The sequence below is a fragment of the Tigriopus californicus genome, chromosome 10, assembly GCF_007210705.1.
Source record: "Tigriopus californicus strain San Diego chromosome 10, Tcal_SD_v2.1, whole genome shotgun sequence".
NCBI classification, from domain to species: domain Eukaryota; kingdom Metazoa; phylum Arthropoda; class Copepoda; order Harpacticoida; family Harpacticidae; genus Tigriopus; species Tigriopus californicus.
Genome location: NC_081449.1, coordinates 7,055,300 through 7,066,968, shown reverse-complemented (window position 1 = coordinate 7,066,968; position 11,669 = coordinate 7,055,300). Strand labels below are relative to the sequence as shown.

General features: G+C 47.3%; 5 protein-coding genes across 7 annotated transcripts in view; 4 read left to right on the top strand and 1 right to left on the bottom strand.

The window, feature by feature from the left end:
- LOC131888939 (inositol-pentakisphosphate 2-kinase-like) lies at positions 1 to 2,230 on the top strand. The gene has a single exon (XM_059237896.1). The coding sequence runs from the start codon at positions 725 to 727 to the stop codon at positions 2,045 to 2,047; it is 1,323 nt and encodes a 440-aa protein (XP_059093879.1). The 5' UTR covers positions 1 to 724; the 3' UTR covers positions 2,048 to 2,230.
- Positions 2,231 to 3,071: 841 nt separating this feature from the next.
- LOC131888937 (GPALPP motifs-containing protein 1-like) lies at positions 3,072 to 4,168 on the top strand. The gene has a single exon (XM_059237894.1). It carries the CDS (start codon positions 3,239 to 3,241, stop codon positions 4,121 to 4,123), a length of 885 nt encoding a protein of 294 aa, XP_059093877.1. The 5' UTR covers positions 3,072 to 3,238; the 3' UTR covers positions 4,124 to 4,168.
- Positions 4,169 to 5,073: 905 nt separating this feature from the next.
- Positions 5,074 to 8,059, top strand: LOC131888933 (probable ATP-dependent RNA helicase DDX43). The gene is made up of 2 exons (XM_059237889.1): positions 5,074 to 7,350; positions 7,511 to 8,059. The coding sequence occupies exons 1-2, from the start codon at positions 5,339 to 5,341 to the stop codon at positions 7,650 to 7,652; spliced, it is 2,154 nt and encodes a 717-aa protein (XP_059093872.1). The 5' UTR covers positions 5,074 to 5,338; the 3' UTR covers positions 7,653 to 8,059.
- Positions 8,060 to 8,476: 417 nt separating this feature from the next.
- Positions 8,477 to 11,246, top strand: LOC131888935 (kelch-like protein 12). 3 transcript variants are annotated; one of them, XM_059237892.1, is made up of 6 exons: positions 8,477 to 8,495; positions 9,010 to 9,192; positions 9,284 to 9,529; positions 9,593 to 10,449; positions 10,535 to 10,986; positions 11,049 to 11,246. In XM_059237892.1, the coding sequence occupies exons 2-6, from the start codon at positions 9,052 to 9,054 to the stop codon at positions 11,195 to 11,197; spliced, it is 1,845 nt and encodes a 614-aa protein (XP_059093875.1). In that variant the 5' UTR covers positions 8,477 to 8,495; positions 9,010 to 9,051; the 3' UTR covers positions 11,198 to 11,246. The 3 variants fall into 3 exon arrangements, with proteins under 3 accessions (XP_059093875.1, XP_059093874.1, XP_059093876.1); XM_059237891.1 differs by lacking the exon at positions 8,477 to 8,495 and adding an exon at positions 8,578 to 8,938; XM_059237893.1 differs by lacking the exon at positions 8,477 to 8,495 and adding an exon at positions 8,584 to 8,658.
- An 85-nt stretch (positions 11,247 to 11,331) lies between these two features.
- Positions 11,332 to 11,669, bottom strand: part of LOC131888934 (replication protein A 70 kDa DNA-binding subunit-like) — a 2,712-nt gene continuing 2,374 nt past the window's right edge. The window contains exon 7 of the mRNA XM_059237890.1: positions 11,332 to 11,636. Coding sequence (XP_059093873.1) covers positions 11,484 to 11,636 — 153 coding nt within the window. The 3' untranslated portion in view covers positions 11,332 to 11,483. The remainder of the gene's footprint in view (positions 11,637 to 11,669) is intronic.

Here is an 11,669-nt window from a genome sequence, read left to right as displayed (position 1 = left end):
AAACGAGAGTGTTTCTTTGCGTTGATTCGGACGCTAGTACTGAAAGTACTGAACGCACATGCAGCCGGTCACTCAGTCGGTGGACTCTGGGTTGATGAACAGAACACATGTCGCGCTCAACCCCAATTCCTCGTCAGAGACATCATCCCGGCATCCCAGATATTAGCATATTTTGCTTGAAAATGCCGAGTCCAAGACACTTCTTGTGGGGCCAAGCTCGATCCTAGACGGCCAGTTCAGAATGACTCATGTTCGAACGTGAATTAATAGTCGAGTTCTCAAGAGAGAAAGTGTCCATTCAATCTCGAATGGGGAAGACGGCTGTGGAAAGGCTCCCTCCGATCCAATAACCGATTTCAGCTGTTAGCTTAACGAGGGTACTGTCATTATTCGTAATAATCCTAGGGGCCCAAGGTTACATTCAATTTAACTTGAGGTAGTGTTTGTTGCCCGGCTTTCCTTTCACGCTATATTGTGCCAAGGTTTCTAACGTGTCGTCGTCGTGGAATCATGGTCCTCGGAACCACCCCAAACATGCCTGCAGGTGTTCTTCGCCCTTTGAATGAGCGTCACTTCATCACGGCCTTGGCACGTGTCGTTTTCTCATGCATGAAGGATATGCATATCAAAGTGGATCCATCCCCTCATTCCCAGTTCCCAGTCTGATCCAGACCTTTGACGACTCCAGTGGCAATTTGTTGGCCAACGTTGTTCCAGACCCACCATGCAATCGACCAATAAAGCCCTGGCCAGAAGTATCTCCGTTGTCGCTCAACCCTGGACGTATCGGGGGGAGGGCGGGGCCAATTTGGTGATTGCTTTATCCGACGAGAAGTCTGTCTTACGCTTTGCCAAGTCCAAGTTCGTGGACAAGGATGTGGATGGGAAGATTGGCGAGATCGCTTACTTTGCCAACACGGTGATGCGCCCTCGATTGGGCTCGCTTTTCATCCGACCCTTGGAGATCCGAATCGTCGATGACTTGGATTTTCATAATGTCAGAGAGTCCGTCCAGCCCTTGCGACCACCGGCGAGATTGAAAAAGGACATGAAATCCAAGAAAGTCATCATGTCCCATGACTGCACGTTTCTAACGCCCGAGTACGAGAGGAATACCCAGGGCGATACCATCTCCTTCGAGATCAAGCCCAAACAAGGCTGGCATTCTTTGAAGGCCAGTTGCTCCGTCGATTTGTGTCATCGATGTTTGAAGCAATATGCCAAATTGCACAAGGGCGAAATCACGAGCATATCCAAGTATTGCCCCTTGGATTTGTTTTCCTGCGATCCTCTGCGCATGAAACGAGCCATATTTGACCTCTTCGAGTTCCCGTGCAACAGGTTCAAGGTATTCCGCAACGGAGGTCTGATTTATACGGAAAACATTGGCACGGCACCAGACGTGGAAAATGAGCTGAGCCAATGGCTGGAACTAGATCCTCATGATTCGGATGCGGTGGATTTGATGGCCGCTCTCCTGTGTACCGCCCTCTTATCGCCTTTGGAGGAGACCAAAGAAATCGACGTGATGGAAAGCTTGGTCAGCCTTGACGTTTCTGACAGCGACCGCGGACAATTTTGCGACACCAAAAGCGATCCCCTTCCGCCCAATTGCATTCTGCAGCGCCTTCTGGCCCTTCAAAGGCAAACGGAAATTGGTGACAACGAGGCTCAAATCATTTGTGATCGGCTTCTCAATAATATTGAGGACATCGAGGGTCTCCATCAATTGGTGATGTGGCATCCCAATAACAAATTGGAGCACAAGCTCAGCCCGTCCGAGATCGAAGACGTGTTGCAACTTCAGCGATTCTTGTTATCCGTCACCGCCAAAGACGTGTCCTTGTTATTGACTTTTCGTGAGATTCAAGACTTGTCTCAAGAGACATTCGAGCATCCCGTGTTGCATTTCCGATCAGTGGACAAGAGTTTCCGGCTTATGCTCTCCGTGATTGACATGGATCCAAAATCAGTGCATCGCATTTCATCGTGGGTCAAACGCAAGGAAAGTTGGCTCAATGCGTATTTTTCCTCATTGAAAGATTGACCTTGACGATTCTCCTTTAGATCGGCCTTTTTTACCATTCTCATCATTATGTATCGGTTTTCTTATGCTATTTGTAATTTGATCAACTTCGATGTAACTCACCCTACCAAAAGCAGTAAGTGTTCTTTCATCCCTTGCAATATCTATTCCTACTAAGATTACATACAAGTGTGCTTATTTCGATGTTGTTGTCTATCAGATTGGTCACAAATGTAGATTGTATGATGTTTTAAGAGAGGTTCCCTGCATGGCTCGCAACAATAGAGATTCGATGTAAGATTCGTATGAAATATCTTGTGAGGGCACGTAAGATATTCTTGCTATCTAAAATCTCAATGAACGCAGGGAAAAATATTCATTTTTTGATCAATGTAAGCTATATATGAAGGAATGGTAATCCAGATGTGTACAAAACGTGCATTCATGCCAGAAAATAAATATTTGAGATTAGCTAAGTATCAGATTACTACATTTTTCAACAGGGGAACATGCCACATGAACTGATTATTATGCCAACATGAGAAAACAGTAATCACTTTTTCATTGCCAATTCAGGGTGCTTTTTCTTTTGGGTGACATTCTTACAACTATCGGTTAAACAATTCCTTGATTTAAATGGTCTTTATTTCACTTCGTCTTCATATAATATCTGATGCATAAGGGAGTTCTAATTGGCAGATATGGCTAACCCTTGAGCATTGAATTGATTTGGAATTTGGGTTAAAAAGTTGTTCTTGTCTTATGATTGATTGTACGAGGCAAGTAAATCGAACAATGATTCAACGCAGGAGCTCAAGTTTTTAACTCACAAGACTTTTCGAAGGCTTTTATACTAAATTTCCAATATTTCAAGCCTATTGTGTTCATAATGGCCACAACTCAACATATCTGGCAAATGAAATGGGAAATGGCGTTTTGCTTGCCAAAGTAAAATCCAAGGCTACGTGACAACTCTTGAGTAAAAGTTGCGAGGATATAATTCCTCAGCAGTGGTTGGTTTCGTCTACGTTTCGTCTTTCTCGCTTTTGTTTTGATTAAAAGGTTTGCTGTTTGACATCCATATTTACCTACTCGCCTAAGTAAATGTGTCAAGTCCCGCATTGGAATGAAATCACACAACTTCATTAACATCATCCCTTTGGTTTCCATCTGAGCCTTGAAATCCGACTCCTTGGAAGATTGCCGAGACGAATGATGAGTCAATATGGACCCGCGCTTCCTCCCCATCTTCAAAAACTCCGAGATTCCGACCAAACTGACGATCCTCACGACCCTAGCGACGAGGTCCCCGTTAGTGACTCCTACGGGCCCGCCCTACCACCGGGTTTTGCCCGTAAGCGTACCAGTACTGAACCGCTAAGTCATGCCCCTGAAAAGATTCAAGTGGGGCCTTCGCTGGCCCGCAATTCGATCACAGACCACAATGACGACGACGACGATGACGACGACGAAGTGATTGGACCCACCCCTCCGAAACCCGGATCGGACCAAGAGCAGGCTCAATCAGTGGCCAAAGACCTAGAGGCTCGAGCTCAACGAATGAAAGACCGCTTAGAAGGCAAAGACCGCCCCGAAGTCAAAGGTCGAGAGACCTGGATGCTGGAGTTGCCGCCCGAGCGGACGAAGAACTTTGGCATGGGACCCCGACAGTTCAGTAAATCCACCAAGGACAAACCCAAAGGTGATCGTTCCGGTTGGACGGACACGCCGGAGATCAAGGCCCGGAAAGCCCGGGGCGAGTATGTCGAGGAAGTCACGACTAATTCAGCGGAACCGGATGAAGATGTCTTTGCATACTTGGCTAGTTTGAAACGAGATGAAGCCATGGACAAAGTGGCCCACCAATTGCGCGATAAACGCGGCTCTGAAAGTCTGATGGAGGAGCACACCCGAAAGAAAAGCCAGCCCAAGAAGGGCCAAAGTGGGACGACGGGTCCGACGAAGGAGCGACGATCCTTTGATCGGGATATTGACTTACAAGCCAATCAGTTTGACAACGCCCAAAAGGAAATGATGCTCAAGAAAGCTCGCCAGCTCAATGATCGCTTTTCAGGCGGATCTCAAAAATATTTATGATCTGAGGCTAACATTTCTAGACTGATAAACCTGTCAAAATCTTTCTCCGATCATTTCATTCCAAATTTGAGAGGCAACGAAAAATCGAATGCGGTGGTTCCCGGCCCCCCAATCCGGTGTCGAAAAGGTGACTTTTTAGTGAGTGAAGCGTATTCATGATATGATGTCATTGAAATTGATTTCATCGAGTTAGAAAATGAACCAAATTACAATAGTTTCTCGTTAGCAAGATTTGGTGCCTTTGCTCAGGATCGCGCTTTGTTTGGAGTCATACATGGATGGCCAAGGCTTTTTGATATCCTTCATGGCTCAATCCACATACTCAAAATTTCATGACGTCCATCATGATGTCCTCCCGTGATCCTTATTCTCTCTCAAGTATTTCTCTCCATAGAATTAATCATGTGATGTCAAGAAAATTCAAGGAAAATATCACAACCAACCTTCATTGGGCATTGGCTGAGTTTGTCAATAATTTCAATTGGCTGGCTGGTTGAGGCAAACATTATTCTGATATTGAGCCAAGTTTTTAGTAAAGTGAAACAACTATACCAAAAAAAAAATGACCATTTTTTAAGTTTTATATTACAACTTAATTGATTGTTGAAAACTCATTTGGTTCACGCTGCCACTTGGCTGAGATATTTAGAGCCCCTCCACAAAATACCCAAGTTACAGCTAATTCTCTTGAGTTTCCTTCACTGCACATGAGGAAAATATGACGCTTTTATACCAAGCTTGGTAGTATCATGGCAAACTGGCGCTTGTCCATGACCTTGGAATTAATTTGGTTTATTCATAAACGAGATCTTTGGGATTTCTGCCGCTCCATATGTTCCTTTCTTTATTGAACTGACCCATCTTCATTTCAGGTTTCAAGCAAATTCCAATTTTTCCGATTTTCGCGAGCAGACCATGTGGGAGTCACCCTGGCCGTTCTGGACCGATCATGTTTTGATGAGACTGTCTTGAGCGCAAAGAATCATGCCGTCTGGAGTTGAATCTGGATCCAAGCCATCAAGCATCTGATCAGATTTACCACCACGAGCATTCGTCCCAGGGTATCCATTCAATCCGAGGCTCTGAGTTCATCCATCCCCGGATCCTACCCAATCTCCATCGTGTGCCGTTAGATCCCAAAATCAAAAGCTATCCATCCGTTCATTGACGGAATTCGCCTCCGTCTCTTTTTTATGCCTGGATTGGAGTCGTAAGATGGAGCCCTCTTGGGACGACCCCCAAGGACAAGAGGAATCGCGTGGCTGGCCCTTGGAATCGAATAAGGAGCACGGATCAGATGCCGGGAGTAGTGGGCGGGGACAGAGGACCCGCGGTCGCGGCTCTCGAGGCCGAGGCGATGGGCCGATGGGCGGAGTCGGTCGAAATATAACCAAGGATACCATGGAAGTCAAGTCGAGAGATGTGGGGAAATTGATTGGATCCCGCGGATGTCAAATCCAGGAATTCCGCCGAGTGAGCGGAGCGCGCATTCAAGTGGGTGAGGAGAGTGATGATCGGCTACTCCCATTCACGTGCGTGATGCTCTCGGGTGAGCCCGCCCAAATTGAAAAGGCTCGACAACTCATCGAAGACCATTTGGGCTATCACAAGTTTGACGCTGTTCCTGATCCGGAGATGTTGGCCCAGGAGAGCGAAACCATTGATTGGACTCAATTGGTCAAGGATCATGAAGAAATGCAAAAGCAACGTTGGGCCCAATTGCCCCCATTGATCAAGAACTTCTACACGGAGCACCCCGAAGTCGCGGCCATGAGCGATGTTGAAGTCGAACAATTCCGTTTGGAGAATAACAACATTGTGGTGTCCAATTTTGACGAGGCCAGTCCAACGCCCCTCATGAAGCCCTGCTCGCGTTTTGAACACGCCTTCCACCGATTCCCGGATATCCTGGCCACCATTGCGGCTCAGAAATTTCCCCGTCCCTCGCCGATTCAGGCCCAAGGATGGCCGTACTTGCTCTCCGGGCAAGATTTGATCGGCATCGCGCAAACTGGAACGGGCAAGACCTTGGCTTTCCTCATGCCATGCTTCATTCACATTGACAATCAACCCACGCCTCGCCATGCTCGGGGAGGTCCCAATGTCTTGGTGTTGTCACCTACCCGTGAATTGGCCCTACAGATTGCTAGTGAGGTGAAAAAGTACGAGTATCATGGTATTAAGTCGGTCTGCATTTATGGCGGAGGCGACCGACGACAACAAATGAAAACTGTGACCGCGGGCGTGGAAATCATCATTGCCACGCCCGGTCGCTTGAACGACTTGGTGGAGGCGGAAATTATCAATGTGGAATCCATCACGTACCTGGTCCTAGATGAGGCTGATCGCATGCTTGACATGGGGTTTGAGCCTCAAATTCGCAAGATACTGCTGGACATTCGTCCTGATCGACAGACTGTGATGACCAGCGCCACTTGGCCCCCGGGTGTGCGCCGTCTGGCCAATACTTACATGACTGACCCGGTGACTGTCTTCATTGGCTCCTTGGATCTGGCCGCCGTCCACTCCGTCACACAACACGTGCTTTTCGCCGAAGGGGATGAGGAGAAACGCCGTTATTTAATGGACTTTTTTGAACAACTCGAGAGTGATGACAAGGTCATTGTGTTTGTGGGAAAGAAAGCCCGAGCCGACGACATTGCCTCGGATTTGAGCTTGCAAAATGTCGTGTGTCAGAGCATTCACGGTGACCGTGAGCAATCGGATCGCGAACAAGCCTTGCTTGATTTGAAGACCGGTGAGGTGAAGATTCTCATTGCTACGGATGTAGCGTCAAGAGGCATTGACATTGAAGATATCACCTATGTCTTTAACTACGACTTTCCGCGGAACATTGAAGAATATGTCCATCGAGTAGGTCGGACGGGACGGGCGGGCAAAACCGGGACCGCCATCTCCGTCATGTGCCGCTCCGATTGGGGAGCTGCCCATGACTTAATCAAGATCCTTCATGAAGCCGGCCAAGAGATTCCCAACGAACTCACCAACATGGCCGAAAGGTTCAAGAAAATGAAAGATCGCCAAATGGAGGAGCGTGGGGCCGGAGGTGGTCGAGGCTACGGTGGAGGGGGAAACGGTCGAGGAGGAGGGAGTGGTTGTTTCCGTTGTGGAGAGGAAGGCCATTTCTCTCGAGATTGTCCAAGTGGAGGTGGACGTGGAAGAGGAGGCGGTGGTGGGCGTGGAAGGGGAGGAGGACGTCCTCGTTGGTAATTTCGCAAATGTGTCAACCAGCTAAATTTGTTACCGCCTTTGTGCTTGTGTTTGATGAGAAAAAAAGGAAAATAATAGTTAAATTGATCGGATCAAAAGCCGTTGTTTTGTTTTGCTGATGGAGCTTTTAATGTTAATTTTGTCCTTCTTCTACAGGCATGCAGATCAAACCGAAACGAAGCAACTTCTTAGGAATCACCTGGACCTATTTCCCATGGCCCTCGCATGTTCTAAAAGCTGTTTACCGAAAATTTGGGCCCAGACCATCCATACTCAGTCCCGAGGATTTGAGCTCTAGAACATTCAAGCTCTCCTTAGCATATGCGTTAGGGTGCATGACATTTTTTGGTTACATTATGTACCAGATAAAAACTGCCCCACGATCCAAAACCGACAACACGAAACCCAGAGATCAGTTGATGAATGACGCCGTATTTTACGGTTCTCTTACCCACGAACCTAAAAGTAACGCCAAGGTATTCTTAATGAAAGGAATGAAAAAACTTGAAGAAATCGACATTACTCATCAAGTCAATCAGAATGTTTATGAGCGTAAGAAAGCCCTCCGAGATCAGAGAATGGCCGAAACCAACAATTCGAAATCCGATTCGTGAATGTTATTGTCGCTCTGAAGCGAAGAAGTGAACCTGTCCTTAAGAACGTAGCCATTAGTAAATAAAAAAAAATGCTATCGTGCCACAAGTTCTTCACTCGATTTACTTGAAGTCTATCAGACTCGTTGCCAAGAGGTAACGGGACGGACCCCAAAACAATCCGACAATTCCACCATAATCAACGCAATTAGCACGACCAATGAGTGTCCTGGTCTATGATCCTGGTTCAGAGCGTCGAATCACTTCATGACCATTATGTACAAATGTGCAAAGAAATGAGGCATTGCCTGCGATGCGCGAAGCTTATCGTCAACCCTCGCTTCTTCCGTACGTATCCGTCCACCGTTGATCTTGAACGGCGGACGCCAATCATCGTTGCTGAGTAGCAGGTAAATGAACCTTAAAAGCAACAACGACCGCTCCAATGAACGCCGAAACTTGGCAGAGTTAGAGAGGAGCCCCATCTGATGAGTACGGACCGTACGGACGAGCCCTTGTCATAGGTTGGCGTTCGCCTTCACGTCACGGTAATGCACTTTGAAGAGGCCAGAATGGAGAGCGACGAGTGAGAGAGATATCGGTCTTTGGCCTGGATCAACTATCGTATTTTTGGTTGGACGTACACGAACATCCTAGGTACATACTGTACGTACCTAGGTACAACATCGGGGCCTCGAGCCGACCAAGTTCGTAAGGAAGGGATCTGCAGACAAAGTCCTCTATGTTCAGGGCGGTTAACAGGTTTAACAATCAGGAAGCTCTGGAGACGAGATGTGAAACGTATAGGGTGAATGAAGATCGTCCAGGCTAAGTTCCCCAGAGAAATTTGTGTATCCAAGTGGGAAGAGCCAAAAGCATGAAGGTGTGAGGAGGGAATGGAAGGAGATCTCTAGATGGCTAGGTGTCGTTATTGAACCTCAATATGATTATTTCTACGGAAAGCAATTTCTCATTGACGATTCCTGTGGGGGTGAGTTGAAAAGCGATTCTTCATTAACCTCGATGGCCTAATCAAGACGTGCTAGTATTTTCGGCCAACAGGGTGGATCGGACCCGTATTCAGATGGGAATTGTGTGAGTAGCATGAAAGTGGACAACTCGCTCAATGAGATCGAGTTCGAATCCGTGGGTCACTTGGGGGTGGTTCTCTCCGGACTGAATCTGCTTCGTCACAAGGGACATCTGACTGATGTCACACTCAAGACGGAAGATCAAACATTTCAGGTGAGTTCATGCCATCAGCCATCATGTGTATGCACGATGTACTATATCCCTGTAAGGAAAACAAGTGAATGTAGGGCGTTTTATGTTTCAGGCCCATCGGGTAGTTTTGGCATCCTGTTCGGACTATTTCCGGGCCATGTTCACAGATCCCATGCGAGAACGCAAACAGAGCGACATTTTGTTGGCGGGTGTGTCAGCTCCGGGCGTTCGATTTCTTTTGGACTATATTTATACGTCGAAACTGTCACTCAGTCTAGCCAATATACAAGAAGTCCTCTCAGCGGCCTCTCATCTGCAAGTCACGCAAGTGGTGGAGGCGTGTTCTAATTATCTTCAGGTAAAATGGGTTGGTTTTATCATCGTTTGGCCAAAGCCCATCATTCACTCTAACCTCTTTCAGTCTCAACTTGATTGCGAGAATTGTGTGGATGTCGTGACCATTGCCGAGACTTACTCTCTGGACCATTTACGGACCAAGGTGTATCGATTCATGTCCGAGAATCTGGCCACGTTTTCTAAACTCCCCGAATTTCATCGACTCTCGGCGGGTCAAATCGAACATTTATTAGACAATGATTTCCCTGTGGATGTGCCTGAAGAGCGAGTCTTGGAAATTCTCCTGAACTGGCTGGACGTTCAAAGCACGTCTCGAATGGCTCATGCGCACAAATTAATTCGCAAGATCAACTTTCACGAAATCCATCCAGCCCATTTGACTTCAATCATGGGGCGAAAGATGTGCTCGCACCTTCCCAAATCGTTTCTGTCCCGCATTCAGACCTTGGCTTCGCAAGAACATAATTCTGAGGAAGCCAGCCAGTGTGATCTAGCGCCTGCCTATCTTCTCAATTCTCGGGGTATGGAAGAAGCCGTGGTCAAAGTGGGCGGATTTGGTCCTCACGGAGTGACGAATCAAATCACGTATTTCCTACCAAGTTTAGGCCGATGGCGGCACTTGACCTCGATTCCACACGTGGAGAGCAGCAACTTTGGATGTGTGGTGGTCAAAAACGAATTGTACGTCTTGGGTGGATGCTTCAACCAATCTCTGCAAGAGGAGCATATCCACCCATTTGGCTTTCGATTCAATCCCCGACACAACAAGTGGTCCACTTTGGCACCCATGCATCGAGAGCGTTGCCGATTCTCAGCCACAGCAGTCGGACAGTCTATTTACGTCATGGGTGGATGCTCCGAGAGGTTCGAGGACATGACTAGTGAGGATGAGATTCAACAAACCGGGGCTCTTTGCGAAAGGTAAGAGAGGGAGAGAGAGGCAATTTTGAAATCCAAATTTCCCACCCGGAACCGACTTCGCATGAGAGTGAGAGATTCTTTCCAGGTATGACGTAGACGAGGACAAATGGTATCCGGTGGGTCCGTTCCCCGATGGAAGTGTGAGGTCCCAACATTCGGCTGTGCGGCATCACAACCTCATCGTTTTGTCAGGAGGGCTCGATCAAGACGTCACCCTCAATTCCATTTTAGTCTACAACGTGACGACCACCTCGTGGAACACCCAAGAGACCCGCTCAATGCCCTTGCCCCGAGCAGACCATGTCATGTTGTGTTGGAGGGATCGGATCTATTTCAGTGGGGGCTGGTTCGAGGACGAGGTGAATGGGAGTCGAACCCTAGTTGATTCAATTGACGTCTATGATGTGGACTCGAACTCATGGGTAGTCGAAACCAAGATCCCCACCCCGCGGTTTCATGCAGGAAGTGCGATAGTCAAAGATAAACTCTACATCATTGGGGGCTTTCTTAGCGAGAGCTTGTTCGATCGAGCCACGGGTAAGTAATGAAGTCAAGTCGGGGGTTGCTTTCTTTGGTACTAACATTCACATCCGTTCAAGGTCTGATCGAGTGCTATGATTTGGTGAAGCGAACTTGGTGTGCCAATGAGGTCTATCCCTACGAGCTTTGGGAACACACTTGCGCGTCACTTTATATTCCTCGATGTCGCGACAATATGGATGTGATTGCTTATGATGTGAAGACGTAACCGTCTCTCTCCTTGTGATATGATATTTAAGCACCTGGACGCCGGGAAATGAGATTCTAATTGATGTAAAATACTACAACATTCAGAACTGACTCGAATCGTTGAATCTGAGCAAGAAATAGGCAAACCAGGACTCGAATATTTGAGTTAAAAAGTTGCCACTGTAGCGTCTTCATCTATTTGTGTTGATCAATCAAGAGGCCAAGGTTGGGGATAGAAAAGAAATATGTTGTCATGTACAAGATGGAGTGAGCAAGGCCTGAACTATTATACAAATGGGCGGAATTTAGAGGTAGCTTCCTTTGCTCAGCTTGTCTGGGATTTCAATACCCGCGCTTTCCAAATCCTTGATGAGTCGTTGTTTGTAGTCATCGTAATTAATAGGCACCACAGATCGGACTGTGTGCCTCACTTTTTGCTCGTCATTGTAATGCTCGGCCTTGCAGCTCAATCGAAGATCGTAGTGCTTGAA

What these genes read in the sequence shown, in the direction of transcription:
- LOC131888937 (XM_059237894.1), top strand. Translation starts at nt 3,239, where the DNA reads ATGATGAGTCAATATGGACCCGCGCTTCCTCCCCATCTTCAAAAACTC.
- LOC131888939 (XM_059237896.1), top strand. Translation starts at nt 725, where the DNA reads ATGCAATCGACCAATAAAGCCCTGGCCAGAAGTATCTCCGTTGTCGCT.
- LOC131888935 (XM_059237891.1), top strand. Translation starts at nt 8,891, where the DNA reads ATGATTATTTCTACGGAAAGCAATTTCTCATTGACGATTCCTGTGGGG. An exon ending in CGTGTTCTAATTATCTTCAG is followed by an intron (nt 9,530 to 9,592) that starts GTAAAATGGGTT and finishes AACCTCTTTCAG; the next exon opens with TCTCAACTTGATTGCGAGAA. An exon ending in CTTGTTCGATCGAGCCACGG is followed by an intron (nt 10,987 to 11,048) that starts GTAAGTAATGAA and finishes CATCCGTTCAAG; the next exon opens with GTCTGATCGAGTGCTATGAT.
- LOC131888933 (XM_059237889.1), top strand. Translation starts at nt 5,339, where the DNA reads ATGGAGCCCTCTTGGGACGACCCCCAAGGACAAGAGGAATCGCGTGGC. An exon ending in GGAGGAGGACGTCCTCGTTG is followed by an intron (nt 7,351 to 7,510) that starts GTAATTTCGCAA and finishes CTTCTTCTACAG; the next exon opens with GCATGCAGATCAAACCGAAA.